This window comes from Bombina bombina, chromosome 1 (assembly GCF_027579735.1).
Source record: "Bombina bombina isolate aBomBom1 chromosome 1, aBomBom1.pri, whole genome shotgun sequence".
Taxonomy (NCBI): Eukaryota; Metazoa; Chordata; class Amphibia; order Anura; family Bombinatoridae; genus Bombina; species Bombina bombina.
This window is the reverse complement of record NC_069499.1, coordinates 450,859,627-450,880,718: the sequence shown is the minus strand read 5'-3', so window position 1 is coordinate 450,880,718 and position 21,092 is coordinate 450,859,627. Positions and strand designations below refer to the sequence as shown.

The window sequence follows — 21,092 nt, the reverse complement described above, 5'->3', positions numbered from 1 at the left end:
GTACGTTGAAACATTTTCCTTAACATGTTTTCCAACTTTTTATCCATGGGCTCTTTAAACGACGAACTATCCTCGAGGGGAATAGTTGTCCGCTTTGCGAGCGTGGAGATAGCACCATCCACCTTAGGGACAGTACCCCACAGCTCAAGCTGAGAGTTCGGGACGGGGAACAGGGAAAGAAAAAAGGGAAAAGGAAGAACCTAATCGCTCCCATTCATTCTTAATAATATTTGCCATCTTAACAAGAACCGGGAAGGCCTGAGGCACCACCCTGTCCTCATATACCTCATCAAGCTTAGGAATCGCAGGTTCCTCTGGGAGTTTCTGGTTCCGGAACTTCCAGGGTAGCAAGCACTTGTTTCAGCAAAAAGCGCAAATTTTCCATCCTAAAGTCAGGCTCCTCCGCAGCCTGAGATTTAGATGACACGGACTCCGACCCAGAAGGGGCCTCCCCTGAAGAATCGTAGTGGGCCTCGTCATCGTATAACGCCTCAGATATTTCCACAGGCGTAGACAACCCCTGGGCGGGCCGCCATGATACACCCTATGTTGGCGCTTAGCAGAACGTGGTAAGGCATGGATCACTTTCGATACCGCCTTTTGCAGTTGATCCGCAAACTTTATACCTCCAATGGTCGGCGCACTCACCACCTCCTATGACCCGGACTACAGAAACCGTTTCGTCTCCTGCGCCGCTGATCAACAGAGGAAGAGAGATAGCCACACCGGGCCGCGCCATACTCCAGCAAGTCACCTGTAAGTTCCACACATTGCTAGAGCCTCATCTCGCACATAATGCAGCAATGACACAAACAATATCATGTATAAACCCCCCTGTTCAATAATCCCCTTTCCAGGAATATTAACCCTTGATTCTTAAAAGATAAAAAGGCGCCAGCGTGTCTTCCGTGTTATTATTATGTAATAAAAAATGAAACAATCTTATCAGAATCTACGCCGTGGAACAGGAACACGGCCCTTCAATTGTGACAGGTTAGTAGCCTCGCTCCCGACATGGACTGGAGTGTAAAAAGCAGGCAGCGAAACTAGTCAATGCTGATTGCTTGTGAAGCTGTTAATATGAGTCGGGATGGTTTTGCAGAAAGACTCTCTCTGCATCTCCGGACACTAACTTTTGCCCAAGCTCTCACTGAGAGGCTGACAGGACTACTTAAAACTGCAGTCCCAATACGAAGAGTACTACCCTCCATAAGAGACTACTCTGATCTTCGGCACTTCTCTGCCATCCTCCTGTGACGAAAGTGGGGGAGGTATTTAAGCTTTTGGCTGGGGTGTCTTTGCCTCCTCCTAGTGGCCAGGTTCTTAATTCCCAACAGTAATGAATGAAGCCGTGGACTCTCCTCCCCTTTAGATGGAAACAGCCTATCTGTCACATAAATCTCTTTTAAAATTAGGTTACTAGATGTTTCTAGACACCTTTTATGGCCTCAAATGACTGAAAAACAATATATACATGAAAACTAAAACTAAGACAAATAAGCGGGAGATGATGTCAGAAAGGCGGCTCTGCAGACTGTTTGAAATAGTTTAGTGTGTGACGTAAGAACCTGAGAAAAGTATATTTTTGTCATCAAAATAACATGCAGACATATTTAATTAACTCATAACTTTACCTTGTATGGACCAACAAGTCTCTTTTTGATTTCTAATCTGTATGCTCTAGATTTTTCAGAATCACTCATGTCTGTTGCACGAAGCCTAAGAACTTCATAAACTCTTCTTGCATGTTGCTGAAAATAAGAAATAGTTTAGACTTACTATAACCCTTTTTAATACATTAATGTATTACTTGTACTGCTTTCATTTTTAGAGAGTGAATGAGAGAGGAGAGATGTCCTTAAATATGACCTTCATATAATAAGACACAAAAGTATAATAAAAACAACAGAATAAAAATGTTGTGTTCTTACACTCTCGTGATATATTTGGAACCCTATAACTTCAACCCACATGGTTCCAAAAGAAATGATGGTGTGTGTATAGTGTCAGTGAAGACTTAAAAGGGACATTTCCAGTCAAAATGTAAATGAACATAGATGAATTACATCTTTGAATAGAAACATTTTTGCAAAATACATGTATTGGCAAAAATGCTTCTAGTAAAAACATAAAACATAATTTATGTAAGAACTTACCTGATAAATTAATTTCTTTCCTATTGGCAAGAGTCGATGAGCTAGTGACATATGGGATATACCAGTGATTTGTAACTTTTTTTTTGCCGTGGCACACTTTTTTACATTAAAAAAATCCTGTGGCACACCACCATCCCAAAATTTTACAAAATCACACATTGTAGCCTAATACAGGATATATATGTAAACAGTATATATATATATATATATATATATATATATATATATATATATATACACATATATACATATATATACACACACACACACACACACAGTACTGTGCTGTCATGCCATGCCATGCCTCCTACAAAGTATACATGAAATATTGACATTCATTCACAAACACCCCCGCACTGTTGTCAGTCTGCCGCGGCACACCTGAGGATCTCTCACGGCACACTAGTGTGCCACGGCACACTGGTTGAAAAACACTGGGATATACAATCCTACCAGGAGGGGCAAAGTTTCCCAAACCTCAAAATGCCTATAAATACACCCCTCACCACACCCACAATTCAGTTTAACGAATAGCCAAGCAGTGGGGTGATAAAGAAAGGAGTAGAAAGCATCAACAAAGGAAATTTGGAAATAATTGTGCTTTATACAAAAAATCATAACCACCATAAAAAGGGTGGGCCTCATGGACTCTTGCCAATATGAAAGAAATTAATTTATCAGGTAAGTTCTTACATAAATTATGTATTCTTTCATGTAATTGGCAAGAGTCCATGAGCTAGTGACATATGGGATATCAATACCCAATATGTGGAGTCTTTTACTCAAGAGTCACTAGAGAGGGAGGGAATAAAAATAAAAACAGCCATATTCCGCTGAAAAAATTCATCCACAACCCAAAACAAAAATAAGTTTATTTCATCTTTGAAAGAAAAAACTTCAATCAAAAGCAGAAGAATCAAACTGAAACAGCTGCCTGAAGAACTTTTCTACCAAAAACTGCTTCCGAAGAAGCAAATACATCAAAACGGTAGAATTTAGTAAATGTATGCAAAGAGGACCAAGTCGCCGCTTTGCAAATCTGATCAACTGAAGCTTCATTCTTAAAAACCCACAAAGTGGAAACTGATCTAGTAGAATGAGGTGTAATTCTCTGAGGCGGGGCCTGACCCGACTTCAAATAAGCTTGATGAATTAAAAGTTTCAACCAAGAAGCCAAGGAACTAGCTTCTTCTTCTGACCTTTCCTAGGACCAGAAAATAAAACAAATAGACTGGAAGTCTTCCTGAAATCTTTAGTAGCTTCCACATAATATTTCAAAGCTCTTACCACATCCAAAGAATGTAAGGATCTCTCCAAAGAATTCTTAGGATTAGGACATAAGGAAGGGACAACAATTTCTCTACTAATGTTGTTAGAATTCACAACCTTAGGTAAAAATTGAAAAGAAGTCCGCAAAACTGCCTTATCCTGATGAAAAATCAGAAAAGGAGACTCACAAGAAAGAGCAGATAGCTCAGAAACTCTTCTAGCAGAAGTGATAGCCAAAAGGAACAACACTTTCCAAGAAAGTAGTTTAATGTCCAAAGAATGCATAGGCTCAAATGGAGGAGCCTGTAACGCCTTCAGAACCAAATTAAGACTCCAAGGAGGAGAAATTGATTTAATGACAGGGTTAATACGAACTAAAGCCTGTACAAAACAGTGAATATCAGGAAGTATAGCAATCTTTCTGTGAAATAAAACTGAAAGAACAGAGATTTGTCCTTTCAAGGAACTTGCAGACAAACCCTTATCCAGACTATCCTGGAGGAACTGTAAAATTCTAGGAATTCTAAAAGAATGCCAGAAGAATTTATGAGAAGAACACCATGAAATGTAAGTCTTCCAAACTCTATAATAAATCTTTCTAGAGACAGATTTACGAGCTTGTAACATAGTATTAATCACTGAGTCAGAGAAACCTCTATGACTTAGAACTAAGCGTTCAATTTCCACACCTTCAAATTTAATGATTTGAGATCCTGATGGAAAAACGGACCTTGAGATAGTAGGAATGAATGAAAGGAAGTGGCCAAGGCGGGCAACTGGACATCCGCACCAGATCCACATACCAAAACCTGTGTGGCCATGCTGGAGCCACCAGCAACACAAAAGACTGTTCCATGATGATTTTGGAGATCACTCTTGGAAGGAGAACAAGAGGCGGGAAGATGTAAGCAGGATGAAAACACCAAGGAAGTGTCAGTGCATCCACTGCTTCCGCCTGAACATCCCTGGACCTGGACAGGTATCTGGGAAGTTACTTGTTTAGATGAGAGGCCATGAGATCTATCTCTGGAAGACCCCACATCTGAACAATCTGAGAAAACACATCTGGATGGAGAGACCACTCCCCTGGATGTAAAGTCTGGCGGCTGAGATAATCCACCTCCCAATTGTCTACACCTGGGATATGCACCGCAGAGATTAGACAGGAGCTGGATTCCGCCCAAGCAAGTATCCGAGATACTTCTTTCATAGCTTGGGGACTGTGAGTCCCACCCTGATGATTGACATAAGCCACAGTTGTGATATTGTCTGTCTGAAAACAAATGAACGGCTCTCTCTTTAGCAGAGGCCAAAACTGAAGAGCCCTGAGAATTGCACGGAGTTCTAAAATATTTATTGGTAATCTCGCCTCTTGAGATTTCCAAACCCCTTGTGCTGTCAGAGATCCCCAAACAGCTCCCCAACCTGAAAGACTCGCATCTGTTGAGATCACAGTCCAGGTTGGCCGAACAAAAGAGGCCCCTTGAACCAAACGATGGTGATCTATCCACCATGTCAGAGAGTGTCGTACATTGTAATTCAAGGATATTAATTGTGATATCTTTGTATAATCCCTGCACCATTGATTCAGCATGCAAAGCTGTAGAGGTCTCATGTGAAAATGAGCAAAGGGGATCGTGTCCGATGCTGCAGTCATGAGACCTAAAACTTCCATGCACATAGCCACTGAAGGGAATGACTGAGACTGAAGGTGCCGGCATGCTGCGACCAATTTTAAACGTCTCTTGTCTTGTTTTGGTAAATTGATCCTCCAACCATGTTTCTGAAGAAACAACACTAGTTGATTCGTGTGAGATTCTGCAGTATGTAAAGACTGAGCTAGTACCAAGATAACATCCAAATAAGGAAACACTGCAATACCCTGTTCTCTGATTACAGATAGTAGGGCACCCAGAACCTTTGAAAAGATTCTTGGAGCTGTTGCTAGGCCAAATGGAAGAGCAACAAATTGGTAATGCTTGTCTAGAAAAGAGAATCTCAGAAACTGATAGTGTTCTGGATGAATCGGAATATGAAGGTATGCATCCTGCAAGTCTATTGTGGACATATAATGTCCTTGCTGAACAAAAGGCAGAATAGTCCTTATAGTCACCATCTTGAAAGTTGGTACTCTTACATAATGATTCAAAATTTTCAGATCCAGAACTGGTCTGAACAAATTTTCTTTCTTTGGTACAATGAATAGGTTTGAATAAAACCCCAAACCTTGTTCCTGAGGAGGAACTGGCATGATTTACAGGGATACGTGAGAGAAAAAATATTCTCACAGGAGGTTTTACTTTGAATCCTATTCGATACCCTTGAGAGACAATGCTCTGAATCCAATGATTTTGGACAGATTTTATCCAAAAATCCTTGAAAAACCTTAATCTGCCCCCTACCAGCTGAGCTGGAATGAGGGCCGCACCTTTATGCGGACTTAGGGGCAGACTTTGGTTTCCTAAATGGCTTGGATTTATTCCAATTTGAGGAAAGCTTCCAACTGGAAGCAGATTCCTTGGGAGGAGGATTGAGTTTTTGTTCCTTATTCTGACGAAAGGAACGAAAACGGTTAGAAGCCTTATATTTATTCTTAGGTTTTTTATCCTTAGGCAAAAAACATAATTTATGTAAGAACTTACCTGATAAATTAATTTCTTTCATATTAGCAAGAGTCCATGAGCTAGTGACGTATGGGATATACATTCCTACCAGGAGGGGCAAAGTTTCCCAAACCTCAAAATGCCTATAAATACACCCCTCACCACACCCACAATTCAGTTTAACGAATAGCCAAGAAGTGGGGTGATAAGAAAGGAGCGAAAGCATCAAAATAAGGAATTGGAATAATTGTGCTTTATACAAAAAAAATCATAACCACCACAAAAAAGGGTGGGCCTCAAGGACTCTTGCTAATATGAAAGAAATTAATTTATCAGGTAAGTTCTTACATAAATTATGTTTTCTTTCATGTAATTAGCAAGAGTCCATGAGCTAGTGACGTATGGGATAATAAATACCCAAGATGTGGAACTTCCATGCAAGAGTCACTAGAGAGGGAGGGATAAAATAAAGACAGCCAATTCCGCTGAAAAATAATAATTCCCAAACCCCATGCGCTGTCAGAGATCCCCATACAGCTCCCCAACCTGACAGACTCGCATCTGTTGAGATCACAGTCCAGGTTGGACGAACAAAAGAAGCCCCTTGGACTAAACAATGGTGATCTATCCACCACGTCAGAGAGTGTCGTACATTGGGATTTAAGGATATTAATTGTGATATCTTTGTATAATCCCTGCACCACTGGTTCAGCATACAAAGCTGAAGAGGTCGCATGTGAAAACGAGCAAAGGGGATCGCGTCCGATGCAGCAGTCATGAGACCTAGAATTTCCATGCACAAAACTACCGAAGGGAATGATTGAGACTGAAGGTTTCGACAGGCTGAAACCAATTTCAGACGTCTCTTTTCTGTTAGAGACAAGGTCATGGACACTGAATCTATTTGAAAACCCAAAAAGGTTACCTTTGTCTGAGGAATCAACAAACTCTTTGGTAAATTGATCCTCCAACCATGTCTTTGAAGAAACAACACAAGTTGATTTGTGTGAGATTCTGCAGAATGTAAAGACTGAGCAAGTACCAAGATATTGTCCAAATAAGGAAATACTGCAATACCCTGTTCTCTGATTAGAGAGAAGGGCACCGAGAACCTTTGAAAATATCCTTGGAGCTGTTGCTAGGCCAAACGGAAGGGCCACAAACTGGTAATGCTTGTCTAGAAAAGAGAATCTCAGAAACTGAAAGTGATCTGGATGAATCGGAATATGAAGATATGCATCCTGTAAATCTATTGTGGACATATAATGCCCTTGCTGAACAAAAGGCAGAATAGTCCTTATAGTTACCATTTTGAATGTTGGTATTCTTACATAACGATTCAATATCTTTAGATCCAGAACTGGTCTGAAGGAATTCTCCTTCTTTGGTACAATGAATAAATTTGAGTAAAACCCCAGACCCTGTTCCAGAACTGGAACTGGCACAATTACTCCAGCCAACTCTAGATCTGAAACACATTTCAGAAATGCCTGAGCCTTCACTGGGTTTATTGGAATGCGAGAGAGAAAAAATCTCTTCGCAGGCGGCCTTACCTTGAAACCTATTCTGTACCCTTGTGAAACAATGTTCTGAATCCAAAGACTGTGAATCGAATTGATCCAAATGTCTTTGAAAAAACGTAACCTGCCCCCTACCAGCTGTGCTGGAATGAGGGCCGCACCTTCATGTGGACTTGGGAGCTGGTTTTGACTTTCTAAAAGGCTTGGTTTTATTCCAGATTGGAGAAGGTTTCCAAACAGAAACCGTTCCTTTAGGGGAAGGGTCAGGCTTCTGTTCCTTATTCTGACGAAAGGAACGAAAACGATTAGCAGCCCTGTATTTACCTTTAGATTTTTTGTCATGAGGCAAAAAAGTTCCTTTCCCCCCAGTAACAGTTGAAATAATAGAATCCAACTGGGAACCAAATAATGTATTACCTTGGAAAGAAAGAGAAAGCAAAGTTGACTTAGAAGACATATCTGCATTCCAAGTTTTAAGCCATAAAGCTCTTCTAGCTAAAATAGCTAAAGACATATACCTGACATCAACTCTAATGATATCAAAGATGGCATCACAAATAAAGTTATTAGCATGTTGAAGGAGTTTAACAATGCTATGAGTATTATGGTCTGATACTTGTTGTGCTAAAGCCTCCAACCAAAAAGTGGAAGCGGCAGCAACATCAGCCAAAGAAATAGCAGGCCTAAGAAGATTACCTGAACATAAATAAGCTTTCCTTAGAAAGGATTCAATCTTCCTATCTAAAGGATCCTTAAAGGAAGTACTATCTGCCGTAGGAATAGTAGTACTTTTAGCAAGAGTAGAGATAGCCCCATCAACTTTAAGGATTTTGTCCCAAAACTCTAATCTGTCAGATGGCACAGGATACAATTTCTTAAACCTTTGAGAAAGAGTAAATGAAGTACCCATATTATTCCATTCCCTAGAAATTACTTCAGAAATAGCCTCAGGGACAGGAAAAACTTCTGGAATAACCATAGGAGGTTTAAAAACCGAATTTAAACGCTTAGTAGATTTAGTATCAAGAGGACTAGATTCCTCCATCTCTAAAGCGATTAAAACTTCTTTAAGTAAAGAGCGAATAAATTCCATCTTAAATAAATATGAAGTTTTATCAGTGTCAATATCTGAGACAGAATCCTCTGAACCAGAAAAATCCTCATCAGAAACAGACAAATCAGAATGATAACGGTCATTTAAAATTTCATCTGAAAAAATGAGAAGTTTTAAAATACCTTTTACATTTACTGGAAGGAGGAATAACAGACATAGCCTTTTTTAATAGATTTAGAAACAAATTCTTTTATATTAACAGGAACATCCTGAATATTAGATGTTGAGGGAACAGCAACAGGTAATGGTATATTACTAATGGAAATACTATCTGCATTAGCAAGCTTATCATGACATTCATCACAAACTACAGCCGGAGGAACAGTTACCACAAGTTTACAAGAAATGCACTTTTGGTAGAACCAGCATCAGGCAGCGTCTTTCCAGAAGTAGATTCTGATCCAGGGTCAATCTGAGACATCTTGCAATATGTAATAGAAAAAACAACATATAAAGCAAAATTATCAAATTCCTTAAATGACAGTTTCAGGAATGGGAAAGAATGCCAATGAACAAGCCTCTAGCAACCAGAAGCAATGAAAAATGAGAATGAAATAATGTGATAAAAAGGTGGAGACAAGAATGACACCAACATTCTTTAGCGCCAAAAAAGACGCCCACATTATTGGCGCCTTCAAATTTTTGGCGCCAAGAATGACGCCACATCCGGTAACGCCGTCATTTTTGTCGCAAAACGTAAAAAAAAATGACGCAATCACGAACAACTTCCGGCGTCAAGTATCACGCCGGAAATGACAAAAAAAATTTGCGCCAAAAAAGTCAGCGCCAAGAATGACGCAATAAATTGAAGCATTTTCAGCCCCCGCAAGCCTAACAGCCCACAGGGAAAAAAGTCAATTTGAAAACAATTTTTAAGGTAAGAAAAAGATTGATTATTCATATGCATTATCCCAAATAATGAAACTGACTTGTCTGAAATAAGGAATATTGATCATCCTGAATCAAGGCAAATATAAGTTTAAAGACATATATTTAGAACTTTATATATAAAGTGCCCAACCATAGCTTAGAGTGTCACAAAAAATAAGACTTACTTACCCCAGGACACTCATCTACATATAGTAGATAGCCAAACCAGTACTGAAACGAGAATCAGTAGAGGTAATGGTATATAAGAGTATATCGTCGATCTGAAAAGGGAGGTAAGAGATGAATCTCTACGACCGATAACAGAGAACCTATGAAATAGATCCCGTAGAAGGAGACCATTGAATTCAAATAGGCAATACTCTCTTCACATCCCTCTGACATTCACTGCACTCTGAGAGGAAAACCGGGCTCCAGCCTGCTGCGAAGCGCATATCAACGTAGAATCTAGCACAAACTTACTTCACCACCTCCACGGGAGGCAAAGTTTGTAAAACTGAATTGTGGGTGTGGTGAGGGGTGTATTTATAGGCATTTTGAGGTTTGGGAAACTTTTCCCCCTCCTGGTAGGAATGTATATCCCATCCGTCACTAGCTCATGGACTCTTAATTACATGAAAGAAAAACTACTTTTCCTCCAGTGATAGTTGAAATAATAGAATCCAACCGAGAACCAAATAAATTATTACCTTGGAAAGAAAGAGATAGTAATCCAGATTTAGATGTCATATCAGCATTCCAAGATTTAAGCCACAAAGCTCTTCTAGCTAATACAGCTAAAGACATGGATCGAACATCAATTTTGATAATATCAAAAATGGCATCACAAATAAAATTATTAGCATGTTACAGTAAGCGAGTAATGCTAGATATGTCAGGTTCCAATTATTGTTGCGCTAAATTCTCCAACCAAAAAGTTGAGGCAGCCGCAACATCAGCCAAAGAAATAGCAGGTCTGAGAAGATGACCTGAATATAAATAGGCCTTCCTTAGATAGGATTCAAGCTTCCTATCTTAAGGATCCTTAAAGGAAGTACTATCTTCCATAGGAATAGTGGTACGTTTAGCAAGAGTAGAAATAGCCCCATCAACTTTGGGGACTTTTTCCCAAAACTCTATAGACTTTGCTGGTAAAGGATACAATTTTTTAAACCTTGAAGGAATAAAAGAAGTACCTGGCTTATTCCATTCCCTAGAAATCATATCAGAAATAGCTTCAGGAATAGGAAAAACCCCTGGGGAAACCATAGGTTTAAAAACAGCATTTAAACGTTTATTAGACTGAACGTCAATAGGACTGGTTACCTCAATATCCAAAGTAATTAACACTTCTTTTAATAAAGAACGCATATACTCTATTTTAAATAAATAAGTAGATTTGTCAGTGTCAATGTCTGAGGAAGAATCTTTTGAATCAAATAGATCCTCATCAGAAGAGGATAAATTATTATGTTGCTGGTCATTTGAAATTTCATCAGCTAAATTAGAAGTTTTAAAAGACCTTTTACGTTTATTAGAAGGTGGAAATGTAGACAAAGCCTTCAGAATAGAATCAGAAACAAATTCTTTAAAATTTACAGGTATATCATGCACATAAGAAGCTGAAGGAACTGCAACTGGCAATGTACTATTACTGATGGAAACACTATCTGCACGTAAAAGTTTATCATGACAACTATTACAAATGACATTTGGTGGAATAATTTCTACACTTTTACAACAAATGCACTTAGCTTTGGTAGAACCGATGTCAGGCAGCAATGTTCCAGCAGAAACTTCTGAGGCAGGATCAGATTGGGACATCTTGCTCAATGTAAGAGGAAAAAACGACATATAAAGCAAAATGATCTATTTCCTTATATGACAGTTTCAGGAATGGGAAAAAATGCAAAAGCATAGGCCTCTGATAGAGAAAAAAGCAAGAGGCAAACATCAATGGGGTATTGAAATAATGAAAAAAATTTGGCGCCAAGTATGACGCACAACGTAACGTAAACTTTTTTGGCGCCAAAAATAACCGGAAATGACACACTCGCGTCACTAATGACGCTGCCGTGTGAAAGGTCTCAGCGTCACGTATGACGCCGGAAATGACGAAGTTGCGTCATAAACGTTTTTTTCCGTGCCAAAAAATTTTTCCCGCCAAGAATGACGCAATAAAGTTTAGCATTTGACGCACCCGCGGGCCTAATACCTGCAATAGCAAGAAAGTAGTCAATAGAAAAAAAAAAAGACTAAACCCCAGGTAAGAAATAAATTTCTTAAAATGTTTAAATTCCCCAAATATGAAACAGTCTGCTGAAGGAAATACATGAAGCTGACTCATGGCAAATATAAGTACAATACATATATTTAGAACTTTATATAAATGCATAAAGTGCCAAACCATAGCTGAGGTGTCTTAAGAAATAAAAAACATACTTACCAAAAGACACCCATCCACATATAGCAGATAGCCGAACCAGTACTGAAACAGTTATTAGTAGAGGTAATGGTAAATTGAGAGTATATCATCAATCTGAAAAGGGAGGTAGGAGATGAATCTCTACGACCGATAACAGAGAACCCATGAAATAGACCCCCGTTAGAGAAATCATCGTATTCAATAGGTGATACTCCCTTCATGTCCCTCTGACATTCGCTGTACTCTGAGAGGAATCGGGCTTCAACAATGCTGAAAAGCCCATATCAACGTAGAAATCTTAGCACAAACTTACTTCACCACCTCCATAGGAGGCAAAGTTTGTAAAACTGAATTGTGGGTGTGGTGAGGGGTGTATTTATAGGCATTTTGAGGTTTGGGAAACTTTGCCCCTCCTGGTAGGATTGTATATCCCATATGTCACTAGCTCATAGACTCTTGCCAATTACATGAAAGAAATTATGCTTACCTGATAATTTTCTTTTCTTCTTAAACAGTAAGAGTCCACAGCTGCATTCATTACTTTTAGGAATTCAGAACCTGGCCACCAGGAGGCGGCAAAGACACCACAGCCAAAGGCTTCAAATGCCTCCCCCATTTCCCTCATCCCTCAGTCATTCTGCCAAGGGAACAATGAACAGTAGGAGAAATATCAGGTTGAAAAAGGTTAAAAATTATCAGGTAAGCATAATTTATGTTTTTCTTCTTAAACAAGAAGAGTCCACAGCTGCATTCATTATTTTTGGGAAAACAATACCCAAGCTAGAGGACACTGAATGCAAACAAAGGGTGGGTACAAAAAGGCGGCCCCTTCGAAAGGCACCAGAGCCTAAAATTAACCAGCACCCTATAAAAATAAGAAAAGACACGGGCAAAAAACCCGGAGCCTGATGCACATCAGTTACACAACCATCAAAGCCGAGCTAGAGACCACTCAGCCCCAGAGTCTGTTGAGCACACCACCTTCAAAGGAGCCAGCCCTGCAGCTCTCGAGTCCCACAAAGACTACCCCCCGGCCTAAAGGGCAAGGACTTCAATCTGCCCCTGAGAGGGAGAATTAGATCCCCAGAGAGATCCAAAAGGACCACACCACACAGGCTCAAAACAAACTTAGAACAACCCAAGGTTGTCACATACTATCACCCAGGGAGGTGAACTCCCTAGAAGAACGACCTGAAACAAAGTCCATATTCAGGGAAAAACGTTGCAAAAAGGACCAGAGGGCCACCCCCCTTGACACAGCAACATACCACAAAAAGTGCTTCAGAAAAGTTCCCTGATGCATCATAGTCAAGTCGAAACCCTCAGGCTAGACAAGCATAGACAGCAGAGATAGGATAACTATCCCAGCAGCTCACAAAAGAGCTCTCCAAGAGAACACCAAGCCTGCTGAAACAAGAACTCGCAATGACCAGCTTCCAGGTAGAGAGTCATACCCAAGCTATCGCGGAACTCAAACCACCGAATAGCACCGAAAATCTCTACAACAGCTCTCGACCAGGGCACGTGGCTCCAAGGAGCGTCCCCTCTCAACAGCAGACGCCGACAGAAGAGAGGAGGACATCAAAAGTCCTCCCACTGAAGGGGAGAACAGACTCAAAAAGAAAACGGTCAACACTGCATAGAGCAACCGATACCTGACCTTCCCTCCAGGGTAATGGTCCCAGCTCAAAGGCTTAGTCAAAGACCGAAGACAAGAGTCCCAGACTTCTGGATAAAAGGATAGATTTATGAGGAGCAAAACCCCTGAGTAGAACTCTGAGCGCTACCAAAACCGGCATGCTACCGTGAGTCAGGACAGACTTTGTGCTCTGGTTTGAGACCCCCTACACCACTGTCTTCCATAAAGATGAACACTTCCCAAGGGAAGAGAGATCTCAGACCCCCAGCATCTAAATATCAGAATCCAACAATTATCAGGAGCCCTACCTGTGTTCAAACCCACAGCCACCTGCTTCAGGAACAGTGTAGACAGTCACTACTTCACATCTCCCTATTCCAAGATTCTGAGAACGCAAGAAGGGAAAAAAAACCATCCAAGGCAAGAAAAACCAGGACCCACAGGTCTTTACAGATACTGAGGTAACTCCAACTCAAGGAGAACACACAGGAACCCATCCCCCACTCTAGGCGAGAAAAGGAACTAAAGCAACGGAAACCACCCTACCATAGAGGCAAGACCCCCCGGCCAATATCACCAGCCCAGTTAAAAAGACACCTGGAGTCTACAAGTAGCCTCAAATGCCCCAGAAGACCAGTAGGGACCCATCAGAGAGACCTTGAACCAAGCCTCAGGCAGATATGAATCTCCCATGAGAAACAAAACCCCACCCCCTTTCCAGGGATACACGGGAACACAAAACTTAGGCTTAAACAGAACCAGGGAGAGACAAGATCCTAGGCCAGAGTCCTCGAAAACTGAATTGATCGAAGATCTAACTTCCTGAGGAACACTAAGCTGCCTCCTATGATTAGGAGCACACCCTCTAAAGTCTGTAGACTTAACAACCTAGCAACAGCCTCAAAACCAAGAGTCTGAAAGAACTCTCAACCAGGTTAAGATTCGGCACCCAGTGCTCCTGTATCGCAAGATAAATCCTCATAGACCAGCTTAACTACTTGTTACACACGCTGAAAAAGGCAACAACCAGCACCTGAAGGTGGAGGTGAACCCTGGACCTTCTGCTTGCCATCCCAGTGAGCTAGACGGAACCACCTTCCACTAAGCCCCAACAGAGCATTTGAGGATAAATGGTCATCTACCTGACCCCAGAAGGGCAACAGTCTGTAACCGATCTCGGACCACCACTTTCAAGCCTGAAGGCTAGATCTGCAACGAGGTCGAAGATAATACCCGAGCGTCGAAGATCATGGATAGACCAATGGTAGATCTATATGGAAGAGACAACAGTCTCCAGAGATCCATGCAGGATCGGTCTCCCAAAAATCCCTTCAACAGGGTAAAAGTCAGGAGTCTCACAGCTCCCCACAAAAAGCAGGGTAACCCCTGCACTCCACCTTTTAGAGCAAACGCAAATCTGAGCAAAAGGAAGAAGGACATGCCCACATTTCCAAACCAGATGAACCAACCCAAGACGGGAAGGCAGGAGACTCCGCCACCGCAAAATAATACTATTAGGCAAAGGAGTCAACATCCGAAAGAAACCTTAAATGAGAACGCAAATCGTTCACCACTCGGAACACTAGACCACGGAGATCATTCATATCTCCCAACTCCAAGGAATGGAAACTACAGTTCTAAATCCCCAGGGACCTGTAAGAATCATGAAGGCGCCTGAAAAGTCAGACCCGTATCCCAGACGAGTAGCCAGAAAAAGCCAACCTTAGATCGGCACTCACAACCCTCCATTCGGAAGAGTTGTATCTACATACTAAGCCTCAGACTTCGAAATAGGATCCGAGCCCGGAGTCCATATCAATAGGCCAAGTGATATTCACAGCACCACGAGGGTGACATGAATTTAAGTAACAGCAGAAAAGCGTCCAACCAGTACCTGCCTGGTATAAGGACACCCCAGAACTGTCCAAGGTCCAAGAAAATTCAACCCGAAGGTTCGATAAATGAACTAGAAAACATAATTCTGTTATTCAAAAAGTGTGCAACTTCCGAGGAAGTGCCCACGCGACCACAAAATTAGTTGGTTCCAGAGAAGAAAGTTCTCAAAACGGAAATCTATGAGACATGAGCTTAAGAAAAGCAAATCAAACATATCCATCCGGATCAAAATAAAAGGAAGGCAGCACCAGCGGATGAACGCCCAAGGTGAATAAAAACGCCAACAGGACCAGCCGATCAGAGGCCCCATTCACCCAAGCTTAGAACTGGAACCGAGACATAAAAGAAAAAGGAAAATGGAGATGTTAAGGAGATTAGCTTGATCCCCAAATGTTTTAACCAGCTTGCCGTCCAGCAACTAAGGCCTCGGAATCCCTTGGCCCACTAGGACTGGAATCCTCTAACATCGCCAAAACCTGTCTTAAAAGGACACAAAGACGTGCTAGCCTATAACGGAAGGCAAAATCATCCCTCGTCGGATCAATGTAAGACTCCGGCCCCGAGGTTGGGGCCCCTGAAGCCTCAGAGGCCAACGTTTCCCCAGGAGGCCGACCTGAATCAGGTGATCCCACGCTCAATGGGCCCTGGTTAACAGAACACTGACAATATCTTAAAAATATTTCACTTGGGAGATATAAAAGAGCCAGCGCCATAGAAATGGCCATGCAGAACTGTGTCGTAACCTCTGGAGGAAACAAGCCACCCTCCGGAGGAGTAAAGGCCATAGGGATACCTGCTTGCATAGCCAATAAAGGGTCTGGGGCACGTCCCTCATGGGACATGGAAACCTCAGAGGCGGATGGTTTAACACACTCTAAGCTCCCTGATTCGGGAGAAGAAAGTACTCTAGAATGGCAATCGGAACATAACTGATGGGCATTGATAACCTGGGCCATTTCATATTCATCATAAGACACATTCTCTGTATTGGAGACATCCGTGTCTAAGATATCAGAATCCTCCATAATCTTGGGATTACAAAAATGACAAACCCTAACTGGCACCCTTTTTACATCCACAATAGCTGGAGCACTCACCACCTCCTGTGAACCAGACAACCCACGAGCAGGCTCTCTCTGTCGCCACGCAGTCAGCATACAGAAGTGAGAAACAACGTAACAGCAACCGACACAAGGTGCACCGTGCCAGTCACAAAAAGGGCACACAATCTCAAGAGATCGTGCCATTAAGATAGGTCGTTATGTTCCATAAAAGCCATGAACCTAAGTATTGCTACACATTAGCAGATAGAACCATATAACAAACATGATTAAAGTCCCCCTGTTCAATAACCCCCCTCAGGAGATATTAACCCATGATTCCTTATTAAGATAAAAGGAGTTCCACTAGGAACCTACCTTGATTCGTTAACATTACATTCACATATTGAAATAAAATGAAACAATCTTACCGGAATCTACGCCATGGAACAGAAACACGGCCCTTCAAGTGTGACAGATAGTAGCCTCGCTTCTGACATGGACTTGAGTGAATAAAGGCAGGCAGCAAAACTCGTCAACGCCGATTGCCAAGGAGCTGTTAATCTGAGTCGGGATGGTTTCGCAGAAAGAGACTCTCCCTGCATCTCCGGACTCTAACCTTCATCCATGCTCTCACTGAGAGGCTGACTGGATTACTTAAAATTCCAGTCCCATTTCGAAGAGTACTACCCTCCATAAGAGACTATCTCGAAGTTCTGACACTTCTCTGCCAACCTCCTGTGACGAAAGGCAAAGAATGACTGGGGGATGAGGGAAGTGGGGGAGGTATTTGAAGCCTTTGGCTAAGGTGTCTATGCCTCCTCCTGGTGGCCAGGTTTTGAATTGCCAAAAGTAATGAATGAAGCTGTGGACTCTTCCCATTTAAGAAGAAAATGTTGTCACTGTTTTAGTGTTAAAGAGACTGTCTACACCAGAATTGTTCTTGTTTAAAAAGATAGACAACGCCTATACTACCCATTCCCCAGCTTTGAACAACCAACATTGTTATATTAATATACCATTTAAACCTCTAAATTTCTGCCTGTTTCTAAGTCACTAAAGACAGCCTTTTATCATACGCTATTGTATTTACTTTTCACAAAACAGGGAAGTGCTAGTTCATGTGAGCCATATAGATAACATTGTGCTAACGCCCGTGGATTGTGGCAGACGCAATGCTTAGATAACATGCAAGTCAATAGATAATACATGTCATGTGATCAGGGGTCTGTCAGAAAAGGCTTAGTTACAACGTAATTACAGAGGTAAAAAGTTTATTAGTGCATTAATATAATCATGTTCGTTATGCACTGGGGAATGGGTAATAAAGGCATTGTCTATCTTTTGGAGTAGACTGTATCTTTTTTTTTTTTTACAATTTTTCTCTGCATGTGAAGCATAACTAGATATTCTCAGTTCACCAGCATTTTTATTACTCCAGCTGCTCAGAGTGCAAGTAGGGCTTTTATCATGTCAGAAATTAATAAATTGAGTTGATAAATTGAGATGGTACAAGCACCTTAGGCTCCATGAGAAAGTGTTGTGTTTAAAATAATGGTGCATGGTGCATAGTTAAATACACTTTTGAAATAGCTATAGCTTTTATCACTAAAAAATGCTTCTATTCAAAACTGAAATGCATCCATGTGGATTCCAGTTTTGGCTGCAATGTCCCTTTAATTTGTGCCATACAAGCCACTGCTGACACTGAAGTGTGGTGTTTATTAGGAGCATTTTTTTCTAATGGAAGTATAATGCACAAATGCTCCTATTTAAAATGTAACTGCACAAATGAATGTTTCAAGTTTGACCTGTCTATCCATTTAATAAAACCTGGTTATAGATCACAGGCAGTTACAGGCTCCTAAGCATGAAAATATATTTAAAGGGACATGAAACCCAAATGATTATTTTTATGATTCAGAAAGAGCATGTAATTTTAAATAACTTTCTAATTTACGTTTATTATCTAATTTGCTTCATTCTCTTGATATCCTTTGCTGAAAAGCATATCTAGATATGCTCAGTAGCTTTTGATTGGTGGCTGCACATAGATGCCTCATGTGATTGGCTCACACATGTGCATTGCTATTTATTCCACAAAGGATATCTAAAGAATGAAGCAAACTAGATAATAGAAGTAAATTGGGATGTTTTTAAAATTGTATTCTCTACCAGAATCATGAAAAACATTTTGGGTTTAGTGTCCCTTTAAAGTGATGGTAAATTCACCCCAACAGTTTCACATATTATGAAATGTCTTCTCCTAACTAGCATATCGATATGCTTGTTTAGCACAAAAGTCAGCTGTACTTTAATTTATCAGTGTTTTATTCACTCTATATTAGCTCATCTAATGCAGCCTCTCACTACGATTTTCATTTGGCTTACTTTACTGGCAGCTGTTGTAGCCAATCGTAGCCTCACCATGCATCCCATGTAAATGAATTACCGCATGCTCCCGTGCTTGGAACTCTGCCTATAATTTAAAATGTGCATGCGCGACCCTCTACGCTATTTGCGCAACATAAACAGTGATGCTGATCACAGTTTATGTTGCGCAAATAGCCCACCGGATTATCTTGGCTACCTCTGTCATCCCTAAGGAACTCCTCGTTCCTCCCTGATGATTGATGTAAGCCACTGACGTTATGTTGTTCGTCTGGAATCTGATGAATTGGGCCGAAGCCATCTGAGGCCAGGCCAGAAGAGCATTGAAGATCGCTCTCAGTTCCAGGATGTTTATAGGAAGAACAGACTTCACCGGAGTCCACACTCCCTGAGCCTTTAGAGGACCCCCAGACAGCTCCCCACCCTAGAAGGCTGGCATCTGTTGTCACAATCACCCAGGATGGTCTGCGAAAGCATGTTCCCTGGGATAGATGATCCAAAGACAACCACCATTGAAGTGAATCCCTTGTCTCCTGCTCCAGGGTTATTCGACGAAACAAGTCTGCATAATCTCCATTCCACAGCCTAAGCATGTTTAACTACAGAGGTCTGAGGTGAAACCGAGCAAACGGGATGATGTCCATTGCCGCCACCATCAGTCCGATTACTTCCATGCACTGGGCCACGGACGGCCGAGGGATTGGACTGAAGGGCTCGACAGGTATCTAGAATCTTTGATTTTCTGACCTCTGTCAGAAAAATCCTCAAGGATATAGAATCGATTACAGTTCCCAAGAAAGTCACCCTTGCTTTTGGGATTACGGAACTCTTTTCCAGATTTACCTTCCACCTATGAGTCCTCAGGAAGGATAGTACAATGTCGGTATGGGACCTTGCTTTTTGACAAGATGGCGCCTGGATTAGAATACCGTCAAGATAAGGCGCCACAGCAATGCCCCGCGGTCTTAAAACCGCCATCAGAGACCCCAGAACCTTTGTGAAAATTCTGGGTGCCGTGGCCAGTCCGAAAGGAAGAGCCACAAACTGAAAGTGTCTGTCCAGAAAGGCAGACCTTAGGAACTTGTGATGATCTCTGTGGATAGGAACATGCAGATATGCATCCTTTAAGTCCACTGTCGTCATAAATTGACCCTCCTGGCTCAATGGAAGAATGGTACGAATAGTTTCCATCATGAAAGATGGAACTCTGAGAAACTTGTTCAGACTCTTGAGGTCTAAAATAGGTCTGAAAGTTCCCTCCTTCTTGGGAACTACAAACAGATTTGAATAAAAACCTTGCCCGTGTTCCTGCACAGGAACGGGAATAATCACTCCCAGGGAGAAGAGGTCTCTTACACAATGTAAGAACGCTCTCTTTATCTGTTTTACAGATAATCTTGAAATAAGAAATCTTCCTCGAGGAGGAATTTTTTTTTAACTCCAGTTTGTATCCCTGGGACATTATTTCTATAGCCCAGGGATCCTGAATGTCTCACACCCAAGCCTGAACGAAGAAAGAAAGTCTGCCCCCACAAGATCCGGTCCCGGATCGGGGGCATGCCCTTCATGCTGCTTTGGAGTAAGCAGCAGGCTTCTTGGACTGTTGTTCCAAGGCTGGTTGGGTCTCCAAGTAGGCTTAGATTGCAAATAGTTTCTTTCCTGTTTAGAGGAGGAAGAGAAGGAATTGCCCTTGAAATTGCGACAGGAACGAAAATTACTTTGTCGTCCTTTTTGTTTATTTCTCTTATCCTGAGGAAGGAGATGACCCTTACCTCCCGTGATGTCAGAGATAATTTCCTTCAGACCAGGTCCAAACAAGGTCTTTCCCTTGTAAGGAATAGCTAGAAGTTTAGACTTAGATGAAACGTCCGCAGACCAAGGTTTTAACCACAAAGCTCTGCGGGCTAGGATAGAAAACCCTGAACTCTTAGCTGCTAATTTAGTAATTTGCAGAGAAGCATCCGTAATAAAAGCATTGGCTAACTTCAGAGCTTTAATCCTATCTTGGATCTCATCCAAAGAAGTCTCAGACTTAAGAGACTCAGACAGTGCATCAAACCAATAAGCTGCCGCACTAGTGACAGTAGCAATGCACGCAGCCAGCTGCAACAGCAGACCCTGGTGAACATAAATATTTTTTAAGCAGACCCTCCCCACTTCTTGTCAATGGGG

At 41.5% G+C, this 21,092-nt stretch overlaps 1 protein-coding gene across 4 annotated transcripts in view; it reads right to left on the bottom strand.

Moving 5' to 3' along the window:
- The window catches only part of HAT1 (histone acetyltransferase 1), a 253,113-nt gene that overhangs the window by 8,238 nt on the left and 223,783 nt on the right, over positions 1 to 21,092 (bottom strand). For all 4 annotated transcript variants that reach the window (XM_053698434.1, XM_053698432.1, XM_053698435.1 and 1 more), the window contains exon 10: positions 1,635 to 1,751. In XM_053698434.1, coding sequence (XP_053554409.1) covers positions 1,635 to 1,751 — 117 coding nt within the window. The remainder of the gene's footprint in view (positions 1 to 1,634; positions 1,752 to 21,092) is intronic.